This window comes from Ranitomeya variabilis, chromosome 4 (assembly GCF_051348905.1).
Source record: "Ranitomeya variabilis isolate aRanVar5 chromosome 4, aRanVar5.hap1, whole genome shotgun sequence".
Classification (NCBI taxonomy): domain Eukaryota; kingdom Metazoa; phylum Chordata; class Amphibia; order Anura; family Dendrobatidae; genus Ranitomeya; species Ranitomeya variabilis.
In genome coordinates this window covers 197195242-197220391 of record NC_135235.1, presented here as the reverse complement: position 1 = coordinate 197220391, position 25150 = coordinate 197195242, and the positions used below count along the sequence as shown (strand labels likewise).

The window sequence follows — 25150 nt, the reverse complement described above, 5'->3', positions numbered from 1 at the left end:
AAGCGCATCATGTCAAGAGCAGTATTCACTTTTTTATGAACTTACTTGTTGTTGTATAAGTTATTTTAGACGGATCACTAGAAACATTGTTCGGGGTAACTGCAGAGACAGTGAGGCTGTAGTCCACTCCTGGTAATAGGTTTTTTATTACTACAGAATTGGTGCTTATATTTGAAATCTTGGTGAATTGGCCACCTTGAACATCCACAGTGTATGTATAGCTCTTATTATTAGGATCCGTGGAGAAGAGCCACTGGAGAGTCACCGTAGTTTCTGACACAGACGTTACATTCACTCCTTGGACTACGTTTGGTTCTTGAAATAGAAGATACATTTTATTTTTTAAAAATTGATCATGATCCAATACCCAAAACTACTTTTAGCACACAATATCTACATATGGGCTTCTACAAATACAGCCAGAGTAATGGAGGGAACATTCTTCCCAGCACATTAAAGTCTTCTGGGTCTAATGACCAATGTCTCAATCATTATAGTTTTGGAAGGACAACCAGCCATCTGCCTAAACTGCTGGTCAAGCATCATCAACGGTTGTATGGCAGGAGACCACCTTCCTTCAGGCGGCCGATCATATGAAATAAAAGATGGTAGAACAACATTAATGTGCATGGAGATGTTCCTACTTTTGACAGACATGCCTAAAATGTTGATATCACCTGATAATTTTGTTATCAGAGATGTCTTGCAACTTCTCACTTACCTTTTCTCATAAATACATGCTCAATTGGCCGGGCCGTACAGGCATGTGTATAGGGAAATTTGGCAGCTTAGAAGTTTGGCTTTCCACTGTCTAAGGCAAAGTTCACACATCTATACATAACAATATACATATACAAAATTCGGGTCAGTCATATCGGTAAATTGGATGGGTGCTGGAGATGCCTTCACGTAGGGGAAGTCACTGGCTGGCACATTGGGGTCAGTGTACGGTCAGATGTTCTCACACGTAGGACATGGATTTATTATCTGTTCACCAGATTGTGCCCTTAATTATATGGCCTACAATTAGGAACGCTGTTTCGTATACATACTATATTATATAGATGTATTTAAATTAACTTACCTGTTGTCCCTTTAACAACATTAGATTGCTTGCTAGAAATCCCATTGGTGGTGACTGCATAGATGGTGAAGCTGTACTCCGTTCCCGCAGCTAGGCCCATTATCTCTGCAGGGCTAGTCTTTATATTAGTTATATTTATAGACCCATAATTCACGGTATAGTTGTAAGATGGGCCATTTGGGTCACTGGAAGGTGTCCACGTAAGAGTCACAGAACTGCTTGATACAGAAGATACCTTCAAGTCTGTGATTGGAGAAGGTTCTAAGGAGTCAAATTCAAGAACGAAAATTAGTCTTTCGTTTCCTCAGGTCACTAATGTACACCAGTGGCAGATGTAGAAAACTTGAATTTGTGATGCACATTGAAGTTGTATAATTTTTGTCACCATTAACCACAAATGAGCTTTTCTTTTTTAATCAAAAGTGGTGACTCCTCTATCAAAGAGGTTATCCCCAAGTTGGAGCAAATCAATTCACAGGACCCGGCCATTGGTAATCTGTGACAACTGGATAGGAGACCTATAAACCACTGTTTACCTCCTTGCATTTACAACTCTTCTCTTCATTAGCCAGCCTGGTGTGGGGGTCACACTGCAGCGATGACATCAGGTCAGGTGGGCTGACCAGAAGAAGAGCCACATACATCATCAGGAAACAGGTGGTTCTTAGGCCTCCCATCCAGCAACCACAGATTACTGATGTGATCAGAGGACCTGATCCTGTGAACAGATGTGCATCAACTCTGATTGATCGGATTAAGATAACTGAGAAAATGGCTGGAGAGCTGCCAATCCACTTTGTCTCTTGTCTATCTTGTAATCAATGGCAATTTGGCCTTTAAATGAATGCCAAGTAAAACAAGATACAGTCACAACTACTGGTAAGGTGGGCATAGATTCCCATTAAGTCTAGAGTATATGTTTCACTATATTTGATCTATCTAAACTATTAATATGGGCATACAGGTTATAGAATGCTGAAAAAAGTTATCCTTGTATGCCTCATATCAGATGCCTCTTTGTTGATAAATCATCTGCCTGGAAGATAACTCTGCCTCCAGAGCTTTCCAGGCTCTAGGGAGGATGGTGCCTGGAAGATAACTCTGCCTCCAGAGCTTTCCAGGCTCTAGGGAGGATGGTGCCTGGAAGATAACTCTGCCTCCAGAGCTTGTATTAAATACCCTGCACACCGGCCAATCAGCTGTTCACGGTGTCGGTACCCGCCGGCCGGAAATGCTCAATTGCAGGCTACTCCGTCTTCTGGTAGTGGCCACAGCAGGGTACTACACATCTGCCTCCTATTCAAATAATCTTTTACCATTCAGTAATAAGATGGAGGACAATGTGTGCATGTGGTAAACCCAATAAAAGATGTCCAAGAAATCAGGACTTGACATGATCAGATAGTCACAAGAGGAAATACATATACTGAATAGACCAGAACAAAATCCATTATCTATTTATTCACATATCAACTGAAGAATTGAGAGGGTAACTGAGAGGTCGGTATTACAAAGGGGCTTGACTTTTTTTTTTACCAATGAATATATTATATAAGTTAAGACTAGTCAAAGATTTTTCATATTTGAAAGTAGTGGATCTCCCAAAAATTTGTAATCAATATTTACACTGTAGAATATAGTTGACAATAGAGATCAATTCGCAAGTGTCCGATCCATTGGATAGGTCAGTACACCATGACCGCTGGACAGGAGGCCTGTGAAACTCCTCACTTTCCTGCATTCTCGGCCCTTCTTTTAGATTAGTCGGGCTGGAACGACGTTGTGTGTACATCATGCCACAAGGATGACACTGTGCCAGCCTGGCTAATCAAAAGAAGAACCGGGATTGCTCGGATACAAGGAGAATTCAAGGCCTTCTGTGTCCACAGTCACACATTACTGAATTGGATTCGAGTCCTGAGAATCGATTCTCCCATCTCTGGTCAACAACTGTTTAGAGTGGTGGAAATTTTCGCCTTGTGGTATGAATATAGACCTACATTATTCTACTTAATACTGAGGGTAATATCATTATCCTTAAGTAATTTGGCCCTGATTCTTCAAGACTGGTGTAAGGTATACCACAGCTCGATAGATAAAATGGGAGTTCATGTCCCCGTGCCACGTTTTAATAGAGCTGGGCAAAACTGTTGTGAAAGCACCAAAAGCTGCTAAGTTTTTATGCACACTTGAGTTTAGCAAAAATGTTGTGACTTATCAAAGAATTTACGTCAGGTTACTGGCAAAAACACTTTGATGATTTGGGGCCTAAGTCTTTACACAAAATGTATTGTATGTTTTGTTTTGTTTTGTTTTGTTTTTTTTGGGGGGGTTGCCTTGTTTTCAGCCTACACATACTTCTGTATACTTTTCACATTTATGGAAATTTAATTATTTTTTATTTTCCGTTGTGGTGGCGTATGGTGCTGATTTGATAGTTTTCCTCATATTTCATCATACAGTACCTTATGCTTGCAGACACAATTAGATATTCCCTAATGGGACATGCCTACCTATAGGAACAACTAGTACAAAGTAATTATATTAATAGAGTGGATCACATTTCTGCCAAAGCAAAATCTTAAAGGCCATCTTGTGTTTTTACAAAGAAATTCTCTAAGGCTCCCATCTTATTGTTGTCCTGTCTGATACAAAAGCGTCGGCATTTCTCCCATCCACATGAGGATATTGACCCTATGATATCTCCTAGTTTACTTAGAATTGACAAAGACTTGACATTCTAAACAGCTAATAGGAGATTCCCGTTTACATCCATTGATTTGTAGCCCTGTGACTTGGACACACTGATTCCGTGAAATCACTTTCCCCATCAGGACATCATTTCTTCGGTTTCGAAATGTTAATATATTGGCGTCGTGAAATTGTATATTGCATTATGAATATGATTAGGCCTTAGAAATATCTATTTTGGGAAATACTGAGACAATCTTTCTGATAAAACAAGAATATATTATGGAGGACTCTGTTTACAGCTTACAATGCCCTAAGCACGAAGACGAAGTGTGCCAACATTAAAGGCACATTTATTCCCTGTATCATCATGATCCCTTTTTCTTGAGCAATTGTAATAATACACTAGATCTGTTAGCCATAACAATAAAGTATTTCTAAATGTAAAGTTACTTGTAATAGTTTCCAACCACACAGACTGGTCCATTGGTTTCAGTTGTGTGGACTGTGTTTCCCCAAGAAACATACACTCTTTTGGGAAACATAGGGCACAACATGATGACACTAGAATTTCTATATACAGATTAGCCCTTGCATCAAAAATAATACATAGATTAATATTATTACCACCATGACTGAACACCATCATGCTGTTACTAAATAACCCCCATAATGCAATTTGACAATTCCAGCATACAGTATTTGGATAATATCAGCATAAACATGCAATACAAGGATAATACCAGTATAAAGATACAGTACTGGGATAATATCAACACACAGTACTTGGACAATACCAGTATAAAGATACAGTATTGGGATAATACCAGCATACAGTACATGGACAATACCAGCGTAAAGATACAGCACTTAGATAATACCAGTATAAAGATACAGTACTGGGATAATACCAGCATACAGTACTTGAACAACACCAGCATAAAGATACAGCACTTACATAATGCCAATATACAGTAAAGATATAGTACTGGGATAATACTAACACACAGTGCTTGGACTATACCAGCATAAAGAGACAGCATTTAGATAATGCCAGTATAAAGATACAGTACCGGGATAATACCAGCATACTGTACTTGGACAATACCAGTACAAAGATACAGTACCGGAAAAATATCAGCATATAGTAACTGCATATCACCACCTTAATGTGACTAGATAAAATCACCATACTACAAGGAGATAAAACCCCTATTGCTTATTGTTAACGGCAGTCCGGTTTCTGCATATTTGTGCAGTCATTAAAAAATTAACTAAAAACTTAGTTTCGTACAATCAATTGCTGAATGAAAAATGAAGAGATTTTGCAATATACTTCATTACCAGATATGGCAGTCTTTTGTGTGAAATGCCATGCCGTAGTGCAGACTTATTGGCTGGATTTCATCTTAAGAAGCTTCCATTCCTTCTTGCATTTGAACATCCGTACTCTCTATCATTTTAATCAGAGTACGAGGAGGGGCGCAGACAGGCACTGCACGTACCCAAGAATACAGCTAAGTGACCTTCCGTGTACTCAGAAGTTGCTGCTCCTTTCACAAAATGGCCACGTGATGCCGGTTAGGAACACAGGATGAAATTTCAGGAGACCAAGAATATTTATGGGCTCAAAGCATGAGCTGGTTTTCATGTCTTGTGGCTGCGCTGGTCCTTAGTCCTTACCACACAAAATGAAATCTCAATACCTGCTGCCAAAAATCTTGCTGTAGATTTTTTGGAATCACTTGAGGTTTTTTGACCCTCTGCCTCCTCAGGTCCACCCATGCATTGCCAATGTCTACTGGAGGACTCAACAGGATCTGGGGTTTGCTTAATATATATGTTTTTATTTATTGATTTATTTTTACTTTAATAGAACTTGTAGTGGGACTGTGGGAGCACCCTTAAGTGTGGGGACTACTGTGTGCACCATCATACAGTGTGGGAACTACAACAGACACAATAAATGTGTGGGGACTACTGTGTGGGGCCATCATACAGTGTGGAAAGCATTGTACTGGGTATTAGACATGCTTTTATTATGGAGCTGTAGGAACATCTTATGGTATATAGAAAGCTGTGGGGCATATTTCTTATAGCGAGCTGTAGGGTGTCCTATTTATTGGGAGCTGTGGGCTCTTCATACTGTGTACTGGTGAGCTGAGGGCTCATCATACTGTGTACAGAAGAGCTATGGGCCCACCATACTGTGTACAGAAGAGCTATGGGCCCACCATACTGTGTACAGAAGAGCTATGGGCCCATCATACTGTGTACAGAAGAGCTATGGGTCCACCATACTGTGTACAGAAGAGCTATGGGCCCATCATACTATGTACAGAAGAGCTATGGGCTCACCATACTGTGTACAGGCAAGCTGAGGGCCCATCATACTGTGTACAGAAGAGCTATGGGTCCATTATACTGTGTGCAAAAGAACTATGGGTCCACCATAGTGTGTACAGAAGAACTATGGGTCCATCATACTGTGTACAGGCGAGCTGAGGGCTCATCATACTGTGTACAGAAGAGCTATGGGTCCATCATACTGTATGCAGAAGAGCTATGGGTCCATCATACTGTGTGCAAAAGAACTATGGGTCCACCATAGTGTGTACAGAAGAACTATGGGTCCATCATACTGTGTACAGGCGAGCTGAGGGCTCATCATACTGTGTACAGAAGAGCTATGGGTCCATCATACTGTATGCAGAAGAGCTATGGATCCATCATACTGTGTGCAAAAGAACTATGGGTCCATCATAGTGTGTACAGAAGAGCTATGGGCCCATCATACTGTGTACAGAAGAGTTATAGGCCCCTCATACTGTGTACAGGCGAGCTGAGGGCCCATCATACTTTGTACAGAAGAGCTATGGGTCCATCATACTGTCTACAGAGGAGCTATGGGACCATCATACTGTCTACAGAGGAGCTATGGGACCATCATACTGTCTACAGAAGAGCTATGGGCCCATCATACTGTGTACAGAAGAGCTATGGGCCCATCATACTGTGCACAGAAGAGCTATGGGCCCATCATACTGTGTACAGACGAGCTGAGGGCCCATCATACTGTCTACAGAAGAGCTATGGGTCCATCATACTGTCTACAGAAGAGCTATGGGCCCATCATACTATGTACAGAAGAGCTATGGGCTCACCATACTGTGTACAGGCAAGCTGAGGGCCCATCATACTGTGTACAGAAGAGCTATGGGTCCATCATACTGCATGCAGAAGAGCTATGGGTCCATCATACTGTGTGCAAAAGAACTATGGGTCCACCATAGTGTGTACAGAAGAACTATGGGTCCATCATACTGTGTACAGGCGAGCTGAGGGCTCATCATACTGTGTACAGAAGAGCTATGGGTCCATCATACTGTATGCAGAAGAGCTATGGATCCATCATACTGTGTGCAAAAGAACTATGGGTCCATCATAGTGTGTACAGAAGAACTATGGGTCCATCATACTGTGTGCAGGCGAGCTGAGGGCTCATCATACTGTGTACAGAAAAGCTAAGGGCCCATCATACTGTGTACAGAAGAGCTATGGGCCCACCATACTGTGTGCAGAAGAGCTATGGGCCCCTCATACTGTGTACAGAGGGACGATGGGTCCATCATAGTGTGTACAGAAGAGCTATGGGCCCATCATAGTGTGTACAGAAGAACTATGGGTCCATCATACTGTACAGGCGAGCTGAGGGCTCATCATACTGTGTACAGAAAAGCTAAGGGCCCATCATACTGTGTACAGAAGCGCTATGGGCCCACCGTACTGTGTGCAGAAGAGCTATGGGCCCATCCTACTGTGTACAGAAGGACGATGGGTCCATCATAGTGTGTACAGAAGAGCTATGGGCCCATCATATTGTGTGCAGAAGAGCTATGAGCCCATCATACTGTGTACAGAAGAGCTATGGGCCCATCATAGTGTGTACAGAAGAGCTATGGGCCCATCATACTGTGTACAGAAGAGTTATGGGCCCCTCATACTGTGTACAGGCGAGCTGAGGGCCCATCATACTTTGTACAGAAGAGCTATGGGTCCATCATACTGTCTACAGAGGAGCTATGGGACCATCATACTGTCTACAGAGGAGCTATGGGACCATCATACTGTGTACAGAAGAGCTATGGGCCCATCATACTGTGCACAGAAGAGCTATGGGCCCATCATACTGTGTACAGACGAGCTGAGGGCCCATCATACTGTGTACAGAAGAGCTATGGGTCCATCATACTGTGTACAGAAGAGCTATGGGTCCATCATACTGTGTAAAGAAGAGCTATGGGCCCATCATACTGTGTACAGAAGAGCTATGGGCCCATCATACTGTCTACAGAAGAGCTATGGGCCCAACATACTGTGTACAGAAGAGCTATGGGCCCATCATACTGTGTGCAGAAGAGCTATTGGCCCATCATACTGTGTACAGAAGAGCTATGGGCCCATCATACTGTGTGAAGAAGAGCTATGGGCCCATCATACTGTGTACAGAAGAGCTATGGGTCCATCATACTGTGTAAAGAAGAGCTATGGGCCCCTCATACTGTGTGCAGAAGAGCTATGGGCCCATCATACTGTGTACAGAAGAGCTATGGGTCCATCATACTGTGTAAAGAAGAGCTATGGGCCCCTCATACTGTGTGCAGAAGAGCTATGGGCCCATCATACTGTGTGCAGAAGAGCTATGGGCCCATCATACTGTGTACAGAAGAGCTATGGGCCCATCATACTGTGTACAGAAGAGCTATGGGCCCATCATACTATGTGCAGAAGAGCTATGGGCCCATCATACTGTGTGCTGAAGAGCTATGGGCCCATCATACTGTGTATAGGGAGAATTGTACGGTGTATAGGAGAGCTGTTCATTCGAGGACTCAGTGAACATTATTCAATATTAAATCATCATTTAAAAGGCATTATTATTTTAGGGGCACATGAGAATTATTACTTTCTTGGGCAAAAATGTTTTCTAGTGTACTTATACAGGGAAATAATATTTTCTCGTGTAGCAATTTTACCAGTGGTGGACATTATTATATGGGGCACTAAGAGGAGGACTGTTTTTGTGCCGCATAGCATTTCATAGCATATTCATAGGGACAATAAGGCAGCAGAAAACATTATATTGGGGGTGTCAATGGGATGCAGTAGCTTGTGCAGATTGAGAATAGATGTGGACGGTGCTGGAACTGTGAAGTCAAACGTGGCTTTGTTGTAAACTCTGCAGACAAATCGAGGCTGGAAGAAGTGGTCATGGTCATCTGAGTTAGATTGAAAAGACTGGAAAAGTGACAAAACCCATAAAAAAAGAGAATGCAATCTGTGAGTCACTATATACTGGCATCATTATCTACCACTATATGGTCACCATATGTCAGTAATATCAGAGTTAGGCTTTGTATAGAGATTTTCAGCAATAGCATGCACCACCATGGTTGTAAACATGGGTATATGGATAAGGACCTACTCAGATGTTTCAACCCCTTAAGCAGAACACCTAACTACATCTCTGACTCAGGAACACTCTTGGCAACTTTATCTCTATGACCGCTCAATGCCTTTGTATCCTCTATTCTTTTTTTTAATTGTTTGCGCAAGGTAATAATCCTTAATCTCTACAAATGTACACCACAACCCAACCCAAGTCTTCACTAGGACAGAGAGAGTAGAGGATCTGCTACGATTTTACCACAATTGTATATAAAACTGGGCTACAAAAACAGTATTAAACAGCGTAACTCAGATATGAACTTACGTGTTGTTGTATTAGCAGTATTAGATGGATTGCTATAAGTTCCATTAGTGGTGACAGCAAAGACGGTGAAGCTGTAATCTGTTCCTGGGGCTAGGCCTGTTACTACTGTGGTACTCGCATTTATACCAGTCTTATTATTAGACCCATATTTCACAGTATAAGTGTATGAGCTGTTATTAGGGTCAGAGGACGGTGTCCACTTGAGGGTCACAGAAGTGTTTGTTACAGATGCAACCTCCAAGTTCGTGACAGAAGAGGACTCTTAGAAGACAAATACCAAAAAGTTGTCAGAAAGCACAATACTCTATTAAGATAGCCATGTGTCAGGTTATCTGTCAAAATATTGATTGCTATATGTGTACAGGATCGGAACCATTAACAGCGTAGGAATGCATCACCAGAGCCACCAACATTACAGGAATACATCACCAGAACCACCAACCATACAGAAATATAACATTGGTACAGAAATACATAAACATAACCACCAACTGTAATGAAATTAATCACCAAAGCCACCACAAGTACAGAAATACAACACCAGAACCACTGTTAGTACAGGAGTACATCACCAGAACCACCTTGAGTACATAAATACATCACCAGAACCACGATTAGTACAGTAATGCACATCACCAGAAACACGATTAGTACAGTAATACATCATGAGAACAGTACAAAAATACATCACAACTACCAAATGTACAGAAACATAGAAATACCATCAGAATATGAATTCATCACCAGAACTCCGGTGAGCACAGAAATACATCACCAATAGAGTTGCAAAAATTGCATAAAAATGTTGACATACTTAAAAATACACCAGGGGAAGTGGAGCAAAGTTGTGCCAAATACCTATTTTGTGATTTCTGCTATATGCAGCGATGCTGTCGCATCACTGTATATAGCACAAACGATTGGACGATTGCATGTTCAAGTCCCCTAAGGGGGCTAACAATAATAGTAAAAAGTAAAAAAAAAAAATGTTTTAAAGAAATCTGAAAGAAATATAAAAAAAATCACCTTTCCCCCCATTGAAAATAAAGATATAAATCTTTTTTTAAAAAAACAAAACACACATATGCGGTACTTAATTAAAATTAAGATCCACAATTCCACAAAAAAGGCTGTCACAAAGGGTCAAAAAGTCAAATCTATCCTAAAATGGTACAAATAAAAACCTTGCCTCACCCTGCAGAACATATGTCAGAACACATCTCCATTGTCAGAAAACCAAAAATGTTACGAATCTTGGAAAATGGTAACACAACCCAAAACCAATTTTTTGCAAACTTCTGATTTTCTTTCACCACTAAAACAATGAAAAAACTGGAAATGTTGAGTATCACTGTAATCATATTGATGAGGAGATTAATACTGCATGTACATTTTAACTACAAAAATGTACACTGTAAAAACGATTCCCAAAAAAACAATGTCAGAATTGTGTTTTATTTTCACCATTTCACCACACATGGAATTCTTTTCCCGTTTTCCAGTACACTATATGGTAAAATGAATGGTGTCATTCAAAAGTACTAACTCGTCCTGCAACAAGAGAAGCCATTATATGTCAATATGGGCAGAAAAATAAAAGTTATGGCTCTGGGAAGAAGAGGAGGAAAAAACGCAAATGCAAAAATGGAAATTGGCCTCGGAATGAAGGGGTCAAAAGGACTGTCAGCGAAGAATGACTGTTCAAACCAAGTACAGGCGCTCAGTGAAAACATGCTCTACATAAAAATGCAAAGAAAAACACAAAAAAATGCTCAAATAAAAACTTAAATCCTAATTCAATACTTACTGCCTTTGCGCCTCTATTTTTTCCAGCTTTTTGTATTTTGTACCTTTTCTATTTGCTCCTTTATGTGTGCTAACCGTTTGTTTCTTTTTGCTTTGTGCGCGGAGTTTAGCGATTCCAGTTGTCACTGGCTAATTCACCAATTGCAACTTTTTAAAAAGTCTCAAAATATGGCACAACTTCAGTCCAGTCCCCCCTCTCTGGAGAGATTTTTTTTGCACATCATTCAAAAAGTCGCATCCTTTTGCTCAAAAAGTCAACAAAATAGTTAACGAGAAAGAAGCCCATCTTAAAATTGAAGCTAGAAAAACAGTATAACACATAGACATGAACTTACGTGTTGTTGTGTTGGCAGCAGTAGATGGTTTGCTGGTAATTCCATTACTGGTGACGGCATAGACGGTGAAGCTGTAATCTGTTCCCGGGGATAGGCCGGTTATCCCTGTGGAGCTTGTCGTTATACCAGTCTTATTACTGGACCCATATCTCACAGTATAGGTGTATGAGGTCTTATTCGGGTCAGAGGACGGTGTCCACGTGAGGTTCACGGATGTGTCTGATACAGCTGTTATCTGTACGCTTGTGACAGTGGAGGGCACTTGGAAAAATAAATACCAAAAATTGTAAATTACGAGCCCTTATCTATTTGCCAAAAGTTTCCATAAAATAATTGGGTTTTTTTTAGGAAATGTAAAAGCTTGACATTGTGCCCAAAATTAATATCAGCACAATACAAATGACATCTTTTGGGGAAATTAGTAATGATTTACTGTACATATATTATTATTAGACAGCATTTTGTCATTTTTCTAATAAGCAACAAGTGGCACTTTACTTATCTGAGACCACTGGATGGTGTGATTAAATAGAGTATATAGTAGTGCCAATAAAAATTATTATCTGCAGAATACCAGCACAGAATCTCTCAGTAAGTATATTACATGCTGTTCGGATTTGGCATGCCACAGTTCTTAATTTTATAATTAATATTCATAACATAAATATAGATGTAGTAACCCTTAACTTTTGAGATGGCAAAATACTTTATTAAAGTAAGCACGTTTTGCGTTATCTGCCAAGTTATGGATTGCTACATGTGTACAGGATTAGAACCATTAACAGCACAGAAATGCATATCAAGAACCATTATTAGTACATGAATACATCACCAGAACCTCCACCCATATTGAAATAGAACATCAAAATGACCATTAGTACAGAAATGCATCACTAGTACTACCATCAGCATTTTAATATATCACCTGAACCACCATTAGTAGATAAATACATCACCATAAACAGAATAGTACAAAGCACGTTACCAGAACACCATTAGTACATGAATACATCACCACAACCACCAATAGTACAGAAATACAACATAACTAAAGTTTTGCTAAATTTTGACATTTTAAAAAAAGTTGCGACTGATGAATCAGGCGAAAACATCTGGAATTCCTAAATTCCACTCACAAATTGAAAAAACAAGCAAAAGAAAAACTGGCGAGAACATATAAAATAGACAAAGATAGAATAAAATAGGCACAAATACAATTATTAATTGGCTGCTTTTTTCTTTCATTTTGCACCTTTATTTGTTTACCCTCAATTATACTATTTTCCACTTTTTTAAGTATTTTATGTGTGCCCACCCGTTTTTTTATTTTATTTTTTGCTTTTGGGGCAGAATTTAGCGATTCCAGATGTTCTTGGCTGAACAATTGCAACTTTTTTTAAAGAAAGTCTCAAAATTTGGCACAGTTTCACTCCAGTAATTTCCATTTTGTAACGTATATGTAGTTTCCATGTCAAACAAGCATTTCTATGTCTGAATGGTTGGGGGCGTCAGCTATATATCTCTAGGAACATTCAATAGCTCTGTACATTTTATTTTCCTTTTTCTCGTTTGTGCATGGTAATAATCAGTAATCTCTACAAATAGATCTACAGTATTTCTACAGCACAACCCAATCTAAGTTACTTCCGCGAAACAGACAGATGAGGGGATTTGTCGCAGTTTTACCATAATTGCAGTGAAGACCCTAAAAAACAGTGTAGGACATGAACTTACGTGTTGTTGTGCTAACAGCAGTAGATGGTTTGCTAGAGGCTCCATTACTGGTGACTGCATAGACGGTGAAGCTGTAAACTGTTCCCGGGGATAGGCCTGTTATCGCTATGGTGCTTGTCGTTATACCAGTCTTATTATTAGACCCATATTTCACAGTATAGGTGTATGAGCTATTATTAGGGTCAGAGGACGGTGTCCATGTGAGGTTCACGGATGTGTCCGACACAGCTGTTATCTGTACGTTCATGACAATGGAGGGCACTTTGAAAATAAATACCAAAAATTATAAATTGTGACCCCTTTTTATTTGCCGTAAGTTTCAGTAAAAGGATTTTTTTCTCAAAAGGTGTAAATGTAAAAGTTTGGACACAATGACACATTCTATCCAAATTTAAAATGAACATAATATGTACAGTATGGCACCTTTTGGGGGAATTAATGATTTACAAAGATAAAACATTTTGCCATTTTTTCACATTTTTTATAAATATTCACTTGCCAAATGCCAGCCCAGAACTTCTCCATTCTATATACACAGTCATCATAGCCGAAAGTGTTGGCACTCTCTTGAAATTGTTCCAGAAAATGAAGTATTTCTCCCATAAAATTATGGCAATTACACATGCTTTGTTATACACATGTTTATTTCCTTTTTCTCTATTGGAACAATACAAAGAAAACAGGGAAAAAAGGCGAATAGGCTGCACAACATTGTTGGCGCCGTTCCAAAAATTTGGATAAACAACTTTGTTTCAAGCATGTGATGCTCATTCAAACTCACCTGTGGCAAGTAACAGGTGTGGGTAATATGAAAAGCATACCTGAAACCAGATAAAAAGAGAAGTTGACTTAATCTTTGCATTGCGTGTATTTATGTGCCCGCTAACCATGTTGAACAGAAAAAGAAGAGAACTGTCCGAGGACTTGAGAGCCCAAATTCTTGAACAATATAAACGATCTCAAGGTTATAAATCCATCTCCAGAGATCTTGATGTTCCTTTCTCTATGGTGCTCAGCATAATCAAGAGGTTTACAACCCATGGCACTGTAGCTAATCTCCCTGGACGTGAACGGCAGAGAAAAACTGATGAAAGGTTGCAATGTGGGATAGTCCATATGGTGGATAAGCAGCACCAATCAAGTTCCAAAGAAATTCAACCTGTCCTGCAGGCTCAGGGTGCATCAGTGTCAGTGCAAAGTATCCATCAACATTTGAATGACATGAAACACTACGGCAGGAGACCCAGGAGGATCCCACTGCTGACAAAGAGAAAAAGATAGCTTGCAGTTTGCCAAAACGTGTGTGAGTAGGCCAAAATCCTTCTGGGAGGGCATCTTGTGGACAGATGAGACCAAGGGAAATTGCCTCTTCGGAGAAAAAGAGGACTTGAACTCTATAGTGCCACCTGTTGGAAGTAGCGATTCTACAAGTCACAATCAACCCTTTAACAAGTCTTGCAATATGACTTAGGATAAGAACGGTGTTTCTGACTGTTGGCCCTCGTCAGTGCGAAGCATGAGTACTGATTTGGCTAGGTGAGAGGCTCTGGACTGAGGTCTAAGGGGTAAGGTTTCTCCTTCTGGAGAGTGACATACCAGCTCTGGCCTGTCAAGGCAAGGAGGCTTATTCGCCGTGCAATGCTCCTCTCTGAGGAGGCAAAGCTTTCTCAAGGCAGAGCTTTTTGGCAAAGCACATTATTCTACTGTTTACCAAAAATGGAATGTGGTCTACAAAAGGAAAGCCCACGGTACCTACAGTCAAATATGGGGGAAGTTCAAAGTTGTTTTGGGGTTGTTTTGCTCCCTCTGGCACCGAGTGCCTTTACTATGTGCAAAGCACCATGCAATTTTAAGATTACCAAAGAATTTTGGGTGGCAATGTAGTGCCCAGAATCAGAAAGCTGGGTTTGCATTTTAGGTCATGGGTCTTCCAGCAGAACAATGACCCCAAATATACTTCAAGAAGCACCCAGAAATAGATGGACAAAAAGCACTGCAGAGTTCTGAAGTGGCCAGCTAATTGGCCATGAGTCTGGATCTAAATCCCATTGAACACTTGTGGAGAGATCTTAAAATTGCTGTTGGGAGAAGGCGCCTTCACATATGAGAGACCTAGAGCAGTTTGCAAAAGAAGAGTGGTAAAAAAAATTCAGTTGAGAGGTGTAAAAAGCTTGTTGATTGTTATAGGAAGCGATTGATTGCAGTTATTGATTCCAAAGGGTGCACAACCAAATATTAAGTTGAGGGTGTCAACAACTTTCTCAGGCCCATTTGGGGGTTTTGACTAGAGATGAGCGAATATTTCATTGTTTAAATTGAATACGTTCGCCGAATTTGCAATATTCGCCGAATAATTAGTCGAATATTTGTCGAACATAGTAGAATGCCCTTCGCGTCAATGGGAGGCAAAAATAAACGCAGGTACAGCACCTTAGAACGGCCCCAAATGCTGCCAAAACACATAAAATGAGGGACAGACAAGGAAAGTGGCCTCAATTCACCCACAGTACAAATTGCAGCATGGAACTGCAGCAATCAGCCAGGCATGAGGTATCGGCGTCTGGGACAGCATTTAAAGATTTCCAATAAACATCACAGGTCAAGTGGTGGGTGACGGATCAGTGCAGGGCCCCATTGCTGGGAGCCCTGAAACCACATGCAACACCTCTACCTGCATTCATGCTGAACCACACTCAGGTGGCACAAATATCAGCTTTCTAGACTGCCATTGTCAGAAAAATTTAAGGATAGTAACACAGGTAGTTAAGTACAAGGAAGTGGAGGCCTGACTGTCTCGGAGGTCCACTGCTACAGGCAACACGCATGAAGGAGACCCAACCAGGAGTGTTCACATTTCCCAAAATTATTGGCAGACACCACCAAAGTGGCATCAATTTCACCACAGTAGAAATAGTAGAATAGGGATCGGCAGGTCTTCCACTACACCCAATCCAGCAGATGGACACCCTACAAGGAGTGTTCACATTTAAAGAAATGAGGGCCTTACACCACAGAAGTGGCATCAATTTCACCACAGTAGAAATAGTAGAATAGAGACAGACAGGTCTTTCACTACACCCAATACAGCAGATGGACACCCAACCAGGAGTGTTCAAATTTAAAAAAATGAGGGCCTGACACCACCGAAGCGGAATAACTTTCACGAGAATAGAAATAGTATAATTGGGACCAACACATCTTCCACTACAGCTAACACAGCAGATGTAGACCAACCATGACAGTTCATATTTCCAGAAATGTGTGTTAACATCAGCAGCAGCAGCCACAGCAGGCAGAGAAGCCACACTAAAGATATCACAGAGTGCAGTTACGTGACATTAATGCACTAAAAAAATGCAATATCACCTAGTCTGTACAGTCTGCGATTGGGGTGCAAAAGTCCTTGGAGATTCATAACTTGTTCATCTTAATGAAAGTTAGGTGGTCAACACTTTCAGGGGACAGCTCAGCTGTGCTTACCCTTCAGGACACCACCAGCAGCGCTGAAGACACGTTCTGAGAGAGCGCTGGCTGCCGGGCACAATAAAACCTCCAGGGCATGTGGGGCGAGCTCAGGCCACTCATCCATTTTAGAAGACCAAAATGTGAAAGGGTCCAAACCCTCCCTGATGGTATACTCAGAAGTTGCTGCTCCCTTCACAAAGTGACCACATGATGCCGGTTAGGAACACAGGATGAAATTTCAGGAGAGCAAGAATATTTATGGGCTCAAAGGGTGAGGTTGTTTTCATGTCTTGAGGCCACGCTGTTCCATACTGTACACATTGAAATCTTTGTGCCTGCTGCCACCAAATCTTGCTGTAGATTTTTTGCAATCACTTAAGGTTTTTTGACCCTCTGCCTTCTCAGGTCCACCCATGCCTTGCCAACGTCTACTGGAGGACTCAACAGGATCTGGGGTTCATTTAATATATATGTTTTTATTTATGGATTTATTTTTACTTTAATAGAACTTATAGTGGGACTGTGGGAGCATCATAACGTGTGGGTACTACTGTGTGCACCATCATACAGTGGGGGGACTATAATAGACTCATTAAATGTGTGGGGACTAATTTGTGAGCCCATCATACAGTGTGGGAAGCATTACATGGGTATTGGATATCATGCTTTCGTTATGAAGCTTTAGGGACATCGTATGATATATATAGCTAGCTATGGGGCATCATATTGCTTATAGAGAGCTGTGGGGCATCATACTATATATATGGAGCTGATGGCTCATCATAATGTGTACAGAAGAGCTATGGGCCCATCATCCTGTGTACAGAAGAGCTGTGGGCCCATCATCCTCTGTACAGAAGCGTTATGGGCCCATCCTGTGTGCAGAAGAGCTATGGGCCCATCATACTGTGTACAGAAGAGCTATGGGCCCATCCTGTGTGCAGAAGAGCTATGGGCCCATCATACTGTGTACAGAAGAGCTATGGGCCCATCATCCTGTGTACAGAAGCGTTATGGGCCCATCCTGTGTGCAGAAGAGCTATGGGCCCATCATACTGTGTACAGAAGAGCTATGGGCCCATCCTGTGTGCAGAAGAGCTATGGGCCCATCGTACTGTGTACAGAAGAGCTATGGGCCCATCATCCTGTGTACAGAAGCATTATGGGCCCATCCTGTGTGCAGAAGAGCTATGGGCCCATCATACTGTGTACAGAAGAGCTATGGGCCCATCCTGTGTACAGAAGAGCTGTGGGCCCATCATCCTCTGTACAGAAGAGATATGGGCGCCTTATAATTGAAGCTAGAAAACCAGTATAATGCATAGGTATGAACTTACGTGTTGTTGTGTTGGCAGCAGTAGATGGTTTGCTAGAGGCTCCATTACTAGTGACTGCATAGACGGTGAAGCTGTAAACTGTTCCCGGGGATAGGCCTGTTATCCCTATGGTGCTTGCCGTTATACCAGTCTTATTATTAGACCCATATTTCACAGTATAGGTGTATGAGCTATTATTAGGGTCAGAGGTCGGTGTCCATGTGAGGTTCACGGATGTGTCTGATACAGCTGTTATCTGTACATTTGTGACAGTGGAGGGCACTTGGAAGATAAATACCAAAAAATTAAATTTGTGATCCCTTTTGTATTTGCCAAAAGTTTCCATAAAATAATTGCTTTTTTTAGGAAATTGAGTGTAAATATAAAAGCTTGACACAATGACACGTTGTGTCTAAAATTAAAATTAACACAATACAAGTGACACCTTTTGTGGGAATTAATAATGATTTACAGATATTAATATTAGACACCATTTTGTCATTTTTCTAATAAGCAACAAGTGGCACTTCACTTTTCTGACACCACTAGATGGAAGCATAAACTAGACAATAGGTGTGATTAAATATGTAGTAGTGCCAATAAAAATAGTTATCTACAGAATACCAGCACAGAATCTCTCAGTAAGCATATTACACACTGTTAGGATTTGGCATGCCACAGTTCTTAATGTTATAATTAATGTTCATAACATAAATATAGATGTAGTAACCTTTAACTTTTGAGATGGCAAAATACTTTATTAAAATAAACATGTTTTGGGTTATATACCAAGTTGTGGATTGCTACATGTGTACAGGATTAAAACAGCACATTAGAATTAGCACAGAAATTCATAACCAGAACCACCATTAGTACATGAATACATCACCAGAGCCTCCAACCATATTAAAATATAACGTCAAAATGACCATTAGTACAGAAATGCATCACTAGAACTACCATCAGCATTTTAATACATCACCTGAACCACCATTAGTAGATAAATACATCACGATAAACAGAATAGTACGTGAGCACATTACCAGAACACAATTAGTACATGAATACATCACCAGAACCACCAATAGCACAGAAATACAACATCACAACCACCAACAGTACAGAAATATAGAATCACCATCAGTACATGAATTCATCACCAGAACTCCCGTAAATACAGAAATACATAACTAGAATCAGTAACAAAATTGCATAAACATTTTGGCATGCTTAAAAATACACCAGGGGCACTAGAGTAAAGTTTTGCTAAATTTTGACATTTTTTAAAAAGTTGCAACTGATGAATCAGGTGAAAAGATCTGGAATTGCTAAATTCCACTTACAAATTGAAAAAATGAAAAAGAAAAAAAAATTGGTGAGAACATATAAAATAGACAAAGATAGAATAAAATAGGCACAAGTATTATTATTTATTTATATAGCACTATTAATTCCATGGTGATGTACATGAGGAAATACAATTATTAATTGGTTGCTTTTTTGTTTCATTTTGCACCTTTATTTCTTTACACCCAATAATTCTAATTTTCCACTTTTTTTTTAAGTCTATTTTATGTGTGCTCACCTGTTTTTTTTTTACTTTTTGGGCAGAATTTAGTGATTCCAGATGTTCTTGGCCGAACAATTGCAACTTTAAAAAAAAAAAGTCTAAAAAATTTGGCACAATTTAATTCCAGTAATTTTCATTTTGTAATGTATATGTAGTTTCCATGTCAAACAAGCATTTCTATGTCTGAATGGTTGGGGGCGTCAGCTATATCTGTAGGAACATTCAATAGCTCTGTACATTTTATTTTCCTTTCTCTCGTTTGTGCATGGTAATAATCAGTAATCTCTACAAATAGATCTACAGTATTTCTACAGCACAACCCAATCTAAGTTCTTCCATGAAACAGACAGATGAGGGGATTTGCTGCAGTTTTACCATAATTGCAGTGTAGACCCTAAAAACGCAGCTTAGAAACAGTGTAGGACATGAACTTACGTGTTGTTGTGCTAACAGCAGTAGATGGTTTGCTAGAGGCTCCATTACTGGTGACTGCATAGATGGTGAAGCTGTAAACTGTTCCCGGGGATAGGCCTGTTATCCCTATGGTGCTTGTCGTTATACCAGTCTTATTATTAGACCCATATTTCACAGTATAGGTGTATGAGCTATTATTAGGGTCAGAGGACGGTGTCCATGTGAGGTTCACGGATGTGTCCGACACAGCTGTTATCTGTACGTTCGTGACAATGGAGGGCACTTGGAAAACAAATACCAAAATTATAAATTGTGACCCCTTTTTATTTGTCGTAAGTTTCAGTAAAAGGATTTTTTTCTCAAAAGGTGTAAATGGAAAAGTTTAAACACAATGACACATTCTATCCAAAATGAACATAATATGTACAGTATGGCACCTTTTGAGGGAATTAATGATTTACAGAGATAAAACATTTTGCCATTTTTTCAATAGGTAAAAAAATGGGCAGTCACGTGCAAGAAACCAATGGCTGCAAGCACAAGCTAATGACTATACATGTAGCTGTGCCACAATAAATATTCACTTGCCAAATGCCAGCCCAGAACTTCTCCATTCTATATACACAGTCATCATAGCCGAAAGTGTTGGCACTCTTGAAATTGTTACAGAAAATGAAGTATTTCTCCTATAAAATTATGGCAGTTACACATGCTTTGTTATACATATGTTTATTTCCTTTGTCTGTATTGGAACACCACAAAGAAAACAGGGAAAAAAGGCAAATAGGCTGCACAACATTGTTGGCACCTTTCCAAAATTGTGGATAAACAACTTTGTGTAATAATTATAGGGGATAACTCAGGAGACTCTTTGAATGAAACAAGACAACTACAGGACAAAGTTTTAGAAGTGGTAAAGTCTGTATTATTACACGGTGATTCAAACAGGTGCAGAGAGAAACTCAAGTCCACAACACTTGGTGTAAATATTGAACGCAGCTTAGCAGTCTATAGGAAACTTCAGAGGAAAATGCAATCACGCAGAAAGTCTAAGAAGCACAATTATTCTTGAGGATACTTGACACAAATAAGTCCTTGTTTTAGTCCAAACACAGATAGCTATGCTTATAAGGCAGTTCAAATAATATCTTAGCTCAACCAGGGAGACCTTGGTAATAGTCTCAGGTTTTTGCAGAGCAGCAACAGATTACATGTCCAGCAAATGCAGATGGAAGTAAACACGAGCAGCAGATGAAGGAGGATTACTGAAAATTGGTGTATGCAGCAGGAACTCAGAGCAAAGTAGCAGGATCTCAACACAGGTTCACAGGAGCAGGTATATAGCCAGGGAGTCACCAGAGTCAGGAGCTGGATTCAAGGCAGAGTTTTATAGCAGGAAGACACAGTGCACATGAGACCAAAGACACCATCTTGGAAAAGGGCAGTAATGCACAAAAGGTAATAAAAATGTTCAGAGTCCTGACACTTTGTTTCAACGATGTGATGTTCATTCAAACTCACCTGTGGCAAGTAACAGGTGTGGGAAATATGAAAATCATACCTGAAACCAGATAAAAAGGGGGGAAGTTGACTAAATCTTTGTATTGTGTGTCTGTGTGTGCCACACTAAGCACGGAGAACAGAAACAGGAGAAGAGAACTGTCAGAGGACTTGGAAATCAAAATTGTTGAATATCAACAATCTCAATGTTACAAATCCATCTCCAGAGCTCTTGATGTTCCCTTTTCTATGGTGCTCAACATAGTCAAGAGGTTTACAACCCATGCCAGTGTAACTAATCTTCCTGGATGTGAATGAAAGAGTAAAACTAATGAAAGGTTGCAATGTGGGATAGTCCAGTTAGTGGATAAGCAGCACCAATAAAGTTCCCAAGAAATTCAACCTGTCCTGCCGGCTCAGGGTGCATAAGTGTCAGCGCAAAGTATGCGTCAACATTTGAATGACATGAAACACTATGGGAAGAGACCCATGAGGACCCCACTGCTGACACAGAGAAAAAAAAAAGCTAGCTTGCAGTTTGCCAAAATGTGCGTGAGTAAGCCAAAATCCTTCTGGGAAAGCATCTTGTGGACAGAAGAGACCAAGATAGAGCTTTTTGGTAAAGCACATTATTCTACTGTTTACCAAAAATGGACTGAGGCCTACAAAGAAAAGAACACAGTACCTACAGTCAAACATGGGGGAGGTTCAAAGATGTTTTGTGATTATTTTGCTGCCTCTGGCACTGGGCGCCTTTACTATGTGCAAGTTATCATGAAATCTTAAGATTACCAAAGGATTTTGGGTCACAATAAAGTGCCCGGTGTCAGAAAACTGGGTTTGCGTCCTAGGTCATTTGTCTTCCAGCAGAACAATGACCCGAAACATAATTCAAAAAGCACCCAGAAATGGATGGAAAAAAAAAAGCACTGGAGAGTTCTGAAGTGGCCAGCTAAGTGTCCATGAGTCTGGATCTAAATCCCATTGAACACCTGTGGAGATATTTTAAAATTGCTGTTGGGAGAAGGTGAAATATGAGAGACCTGGAGCAGTTTGCAAAAGAAGAGTGCTACAAAATTCCAGCTGAGAGGTGTAAGGCTACGTTCACATTAGCGTTGTGCGACGCAGCGTCGGGCGCCGCTGCGGCGACGCATGCGTCATGCACCCCTATATTTAACATGGGGGCGCATGGACATGCGTTGCACTTGCGTTTTGTGACGCATGCGTCACTGCGGCGCACGCGTCAGGGCGCAGAGGATGCAGCAAGTTGCATTTTTTGTGCGTCCAAAATCAAGCAAAAAAAGGACGCATGCGTCACAAAACAATGCGTTTTGCATGCGTTTTGCATGCGTTGTGCGTTGCGTCACCGATGCGTCGCCGACGCAACACACAACAACGCAAATGTGAACGTAGCCTAAGAAGCTTGTTGATTGTTATAGGAAGAGACTGCAGTTATTTATTCCAAAGGGTGTGCAATCAAATATTAAGTTGAGGGTGCCAACAACTTTCTTAGGCCCATTTTGGGGTTTTGACTCTTATTTTCATTTTTTTTTTATGTTTTCCCAATACACAAACATATGTATAACAAAACGTGTGATTGCAATAGTTTTCTGGGAGAAATCATTTATTTTGTGGAACAATTTGAAGGGTGCCAACATTTTTGTCCATGACTGTGTGTGTATAATATATACAGTATATACATGCACTATGATGCACACTAAACTGAAAGTTTGTGGATCGTTCATAATTTTCCATACATTTTGCCTAAAACTACATTAGATGTTCACTCAAGTCCTAGAAGTAGATAAAGAAAACCAAAATCTAATAAAATAAAAAATATTAGACTTTTTTTTTAAAAATTTTTTAAAAAGGAAAATTATCCAATATCACGTGATTGCGACTGACAAAAGTATGTGAACCCTTGCTCATGTGACATCCTCATTCAGCAATAAATGCATCCAAACATTTTCAGTGATTGTTGATTAGGCCAGGACATCAACTTGGAGGAGTTTTAGCTCACTCCCTCCTACTGAACCACCTCAATTGTTATGTTCGTGGATTTTCTCCCATGAACTACTCGCATCAGGTCCTTGCACAATATTTCTATATGATTTAAGGTCAGAACTTTGATTTCGCCATATCAAAAAATTAGCTTTCTCCTTCTTTAACCTTTTCTTTTGTAGAACATATTGTGTGCTTTGAGTCATTGTCTTGCTGTGTAACCTACTTCTTCTTAAGATTGAGCTCATGAACAAGTATCCTGATATTTTCCTTTACAATTTGCTGGTATAATTCACAATTTATTGTTCCATCAACGAGGGTCCAGATACAGAAAAACAGGACCAAACTATGATACTATCACCCCATGTTTCATAGATGGTATAAGTTTGTAATGCTGTAATACAGCGTTTTTTTCCCAAAACAGTAAATTGGTTTCATCCATCTAAAAAAAACGTTGTTCGAGTAGTCTTCTTTTTGGAGAGCAGTGGCTTTCTCCTTGAAATTCTGCCATGGACACCAATGTTATTTAGTGTCTTCCTGATGGACTCATGAACATTAACACTAGCTAATTTGGGAGAGGCCTTTAGTTGCTTAGAGGTTACCTTGGTTTCCTTACTTTTGCAGTGATCTATGTTGGTAGACTATTCATTTGGTCAGTAAAAATGGTTTTTAATTTCATCCATTTGAACATAATCTGACTATACATTGGTAGAAGCCAAACTATTTAGAGATGATTTTGAAATCTTTTTCCAGTCAACAATTTTTCTGAGTTTGTCAGAAATCTTTTCACTCTCACAAACATGTGTTGTGCAGGTCAATTTTTCATATTTCCCTGTTCTTTAAATAAATCAGGTCACTCACTCATACCTCATTGTCAACCAATTGATTGAAGGTGTGTTTAAAGTCAGGTGTTTTCAAATTATTCACTAGTCCTGAAGGTTCATATACTTATACTAATGACATACATTTGTGAGAAAGTGTTTTCCGCTTCCTGATTTCCTATTCTTTTGCATGTTTGTCACACTCAAGTGTTTCAGATCACTGAACAAATATAAATATTAGACAAAGATAACACAAGTAAACACAAAATGCAGTTTATAAATGAAGGTCTTTATTATTAAGGGAAAAATAAATCCAAACTTACAGGGTCCTGTGTGAAAAAGTGATTAACTCCTAAACCTAATAACTGGTTGGGCCACTCTTAGCAGCAACAACTACAATCAAGCATTTGCGATACCTGGCAATGAGTCTTAGGCCGGTTTCACACGTCAGTGGCTCCGGTACGTGAGGTGACAGTTTCCTCACGTACCGGAGACACTGACACACGTAGACCCATAAAAATCAATGCATCTGTTCAGATGTCATTGATTTTTTGCGGACCGTGTCTCCGTGTGCCAAACACGGAGACATGTCAGTGTTCGTGGGAGCGCACGTATTACACGGACCCAATAGAGTCAATGG

The 25150-nt window shown here is 40.1% G+C and overlaps 1 protein-coding gene across 7 annotated transcripts in view; it reads right to left on the bottom strand.

The window, feature by feature from the left end:
- The window catches only part of PTPRH (protein tyrosine phosphatase receptor type H), a 212314-nt gene that overhangs the window by 35887 nt on the left and 151277 nt on the right, over positions 1-25150 (bottom strand). For 2 of the 7 annotated variants that reach the window (XM_077259547.1, XM_077259550.1), the window contains 7 exons: positions 20210-20470; positions 18226-18486; positions 13424-13684; positions 11690-11950; positions 9549-9809; positions 1085-1345; positions 46-315 (listed from right to left, as the gene is read on the bottom strand). In XM_077259547.1, the coding sequence (XP_077115662.1) occupies positions 46-315; positions 1085-1345; positions 9549-9809; positions 11690-11950; positions 13424-13684; positions 18226-18486; positions 20210-20470 (1836 nt within the window). The remainder of the gene's footprint in view (positions 1-45; positions 316-1084; positions 1346-9548; positions 9810-11689; positions 11951-13423; positions 13685-18225; positions 18487-20209; positions 20471-25150) is intronic. The other 5 variants (XM_077259548.1, XM_077259549.1, XM_077259551.1 and 2 more) reach the window with 5 other exon arrangements.